At 37.5% G+C, this 3,998-nt stretch overlaps 1 protein-coding gene and 1 pseudogene across 1 annotated transcript; one reads left to right on the top strand and one right to left on the bottom strand.

Annotated features, from left to right (window-relative positions):
* Positions 1-181: 181 nt before the first annotated feature.
* On the bottom strand, positions 182-892 carry LOC105449108. Its single transcript, XM_011688107.1, has 2 exons — positions 863-892; positions 182-818 (listed from the first exon to the last, which is right to left on the bottom strand). Exons 1-2 carry the CDS (start codon positions 890-892, stop codon positions 450-452), a joined length of 399 nt encoding a protein of 132 aa, XP_011686409.1. The 3' UTR covers positions 182-449.
* Positions 816-3,998, top strand: part of LOC105449107 — a 5,084-nt pseudogene continuing 1,901 nt past the window's right edge.

The following is a 3,998-nucleotide window of genomic DNA, read 5'->3' as shown; positions in this document are numbered from 1 at the left end:
AAATGTGACGATTATAGTATTTCTATAAATTAAAATTCACAGAATATAATATATGATTATGTGTGCAATTTGATAAAATTAAATTTATAGAAATAAATATATGTAAAAAAATATTTTTAACGAAAAAAAATGTTCAGTGCAGGATCATTGTTTCGAGATTGAGAAAATTAAGAAAAAAATAGGATATATCTATCTAATATTGTAATGCAACCGTGAATACATATACATTTAATTTATAGCATAAAAGTGTGGTGTTGACAATGTATTTAAGCTCTGTAAAAGAAATGTACTATGTAGGCAGCCTATTTATACAGACAGATATTAACAATTGTCTTTGTACATTTATTAATACACATTTCGGAGAGTACAACAACTGCATGTGTAAGGTGAATTAAATATAGTACTTTTTCGCCGAGAGAAAGCCCTTCGGATCCATCCCTCTTCGAATATTACAAGTACGGCCTGTCGGGTTTCGTGTCCTTCGCCCTCTTGTCTCTGCTCCTGGGGTACCACCTGTGCTTGGTGGTGTATGTGACTTTCGCCAGCTCGTCGACGACCTGATACGGCTTCTTCCTGAAAACGTCCGCGACGTCTCTGTCGTTGCACAGCACAGACGTGGTCTCGGGCTTCTCCTCGGGCAGCGGTGATAAATGACGTGCAATAAACTTGCAACGTCCTGTATTTACAGCCTGCTCCAAATTTGCCGTCAATGTTATGTTTTTGTTACGCGAAAGTTTGAATCTCTCGATTTGTTGGAGCGGCTCGGGAGCAGCGAAGACGAATCGATGTCGGCCGACTGGTATTGTTGATCCACTTTGCTACCGTCGTTCATTACTGTAACAATGGAATAATGTAAGGGAGCAAACGACTGTCGTAACAGAAATGATGTCATACGTGGGAAGTACCTTGGCCGATGTTATTATGTATAATTAGACGCTTCGGTCGAAGACGAGAAGGATGTTGTCGACTCCGAAAACGAAAGTTGGCCTATTTTTGGCTTCATCCCTCTGCGATGGACTTGAGGATAATAACATAAGGTATGGGATGATTAAGGGATAAGTGTCAGATATATAAATTTCTATTTCTATAATTGCATTGTGCCTTCGATTTCTGTAAAAGATATTGAAAGTTTATTAATTTGACCTGAAAATATTTTCCGTCACAGGCAAGTGGCAACACTTTTGCTAAATAAAGACGCGGATCCTAATGTCTTGATTCCAACACACGGAGTTACTCCGTTTCACTTAGTTATCGGCAATGATTCGGAGGAATTCGCAGAAGAGGTGACTAAATTGTTTCTACGCCACGGCGGCAATCCCAACGTGAGGTATAAACTGAACTGTTATTATCGCGATCCCTCGCATTTGTGCAAACACAAATATAATAACACAAGTGCAATGTGCTCACAGGTCAAATGACGGAATGACTCCGGTTCACGTCGCGGCAGCTTGGGGCAGAATAAATATCCTGCGATTACTGCTGACGAACGGTGGTGATCCGTTATGCCTGGACGATGAAGGACGTAGTCCGTTCCACTACGCCTTCGACGGAAAGTACTTTAAGATTGTGACGATGCTTGCAAATCACTGCGAGAGTATTCAAGACGACGATGACAGGCCAAAGTATAGTATGGTACTCGGTAAGTCTCGACAAGCTCGTTCAATCCATGGATAATTTTTAATTGCTATTTCTTACCACTGCTCTTAATGTATTGCAGACAAAGTTTTAGTTACTAACGGGGACGTAGTTGCCGAGTACGTTGCATCGAAAGACACGGTAGTAGATGGTGGTGACGTGACGCAGGAGAGATCGCTTACCGATTCTTCCAATTGCAAGTCAAACTCCTCCTCGATGATCATAGACTCGAGCCGTGTGTCGAATATACGTGCTGTTATCAAAACCGAATGCAAACTACCAAGCAATTTAGATGGATGCCCTTATGGAATCGATCACGCACCGACTGCTCAAATACAGTATAACGTTCTGCGAACCGATAAGAGGGAAATGCCAAATTACTCGTTTGTCGACCTCGATTTTGACTTTGCGAATCTACACCTTTACGACGTCATGCAGAAGGAAAAGTGCCTCGTCAGTCAAATAATTAATCATCTCTCGTTAACAAGTAACTGCATTGACGAGACCTTTCAAAATTACAAAAGAAGACAAACAGGAGGAAAGCAGTGCCGCAATAAGCAATTCCGACACGTCGTTTCATTTAACGAGGGCTGCAGACGCACGTAATAAATATCACACGAAATCGAAGAATTCCCAACGTAAAATGAAGAACAGTCCTAATAAGGATATCTTGAAAAAACTTAGCACTCCGAGTATGAGAGGGCAATACTCGAAGTGTAACATACGAAGCACTTCCAAGAGAAAATGCAAAGATATCTCCGACAAAATGTCTCTAACGCCAAATGATATCCTCGACAATTCTATCGTTAGCATGTCACCGAACTTTAATACAGCTAGTCATAGAAAGAGAAGGAATAGTAAAATTTCATTAACACCATCGCATATTTGCAATGACTCTATTATCAGCAAGTCGCCTAATTTTACTCCATTTTGTACGAGAAGAAAATGTTCGACGAAGACGTCGCATGTCGAGTCCCTGAAAGTGTTCAAGAAGTACAAAACTCAAATGCAATATCCTGAATTTAATTGGTGTAAAAAACACGTCGCTCAATCGACACCAAGAAGAAAGAAACGATCGATATACAAGTTTCGCTCGGGCCAAAAAAGATTTGAGCCTTATCGATATGAAAGCGACGTCACTTCTGATGAATTTAATTCCAACATATTGAAGCCGATTGACTTGGATAAAACAATCTTTTCCGAGAGAGCTGACACAAGTACTCGCTGCAATACTCTAGACACAAGTAGCGAACTCTCATCGTCGAATTTTAAGAAACCTTTAAGAATAAAACGACGAAAGCAATATGACAACCATTTGGCAATAAAATTGGACGAAGGAAGATATGACGAGACTGATGTAACAGATAATAACAGTGATTTTGTAGATGCAAGTAGCAGTTTTCAAATTGAAAAAGAGAACGAATTTATTAATAATTTTGGCGATAATAAGAAATACATAAAATCTGAAAATAATGAAATAAACCCGAAATTTGTAACAGCAAGAAAAATGTTTGATGTTGACAAAATAGTTGAAAAATCAGTAAACAGTAATAATATAAGATCCACTTACACAACTGAATCTGATTCGTTGTGTAAAGAAAATTTTGTAGATTGTGTTGATTGCGACACTAAGAAATTGTTGAATGAAGATTTAAATATGAACATAAGCAAAACTTGTAATTTACATGCAAAAAATTGGTACGATGACAGATTTCCGTTACATAAATCGCCTGTAGAAAAAGATTCACTGTCTGCTGCGAATTTACCTGTACAATGTAAGAGACAAATTTATCTGTCGGCCTCTCCAAAATCATGTTTCTTAAGAAGTATCGATTCCAAGAGGACAGAAAGCTTGCTGAAAGCAAAGCGACTTGGATGTGTATAAAACTGAAGATAATTCGTGAGTACAGCAGTAAATTTTAAAAGCAATATTAATGAGCAATTATTTGTATGTTCTGAATTGTAGGTCTCTGCTTTTATATGTCAGTGCTCAAGAGTATAAATATGAGGACCCAGAAGAAAGTGTAATTTTATTCGAATGCCGACTCTGCGTTACACCATTTAGGTGAGTTTACTATTACAATCTTCTTTCTTATAATCTGTATTAAATTGAGTCATTAAAGCATCTTTTTGTCTTAAAATCATTAAAGTATCTCTTTGTAATAAAAAAAAGATCAAGTTTATCAAGAAGTTAATCAAACTATTATCTAATCAAACTTATCAATTTGCAGTACTCCTAACAGAAGTGAATGTGATTCCAGAAGCAAAATGGCTACGTCTGGTAAGTTAGAAATAAGTTTGTTATTATTAATTATAGAATTATTAAAAATTATGTCAATAGAATTGAAAAATAATTCGTCTAT

This window comes from Wasmannia auropunctata, unplaced genomic scaffold (assembly GCF_000956235.1).
Source record: "Wasmannia auropunctata unplaced genomic scaffold, wasmannia.A_1.0 LD336078.1, whole genome shotgun sequence".
NCBI classification, from domain to species: domain Eukaryota; kingdom Metazoa; phylum Arthropoda; class Insecta; order Hymenoptera; family Formicidae; genus Wasmannia; species Wasmannia auropunctata.
The sequence above is the reverse complement of the archived record's forward strand: the minus strand, read 5'-3'. Positions and strand labels throughout refer to the sequence as shown.

Bases quoted from the DNA above. Each gene is read 5' to 3' on its own strand.
- LOC105449108 (XM_011688107.1), bottom strand. From the start codon at position 892: ATGACATCATTTCTGTTACGACAGTCGTTT. The intron at 819-862 runs GCTCCCTTACAT...GAACGACGGTAG, and splicing joins TTCTGTTACGACAGTCGTTT to CAAAGTGGATCAACAATACC.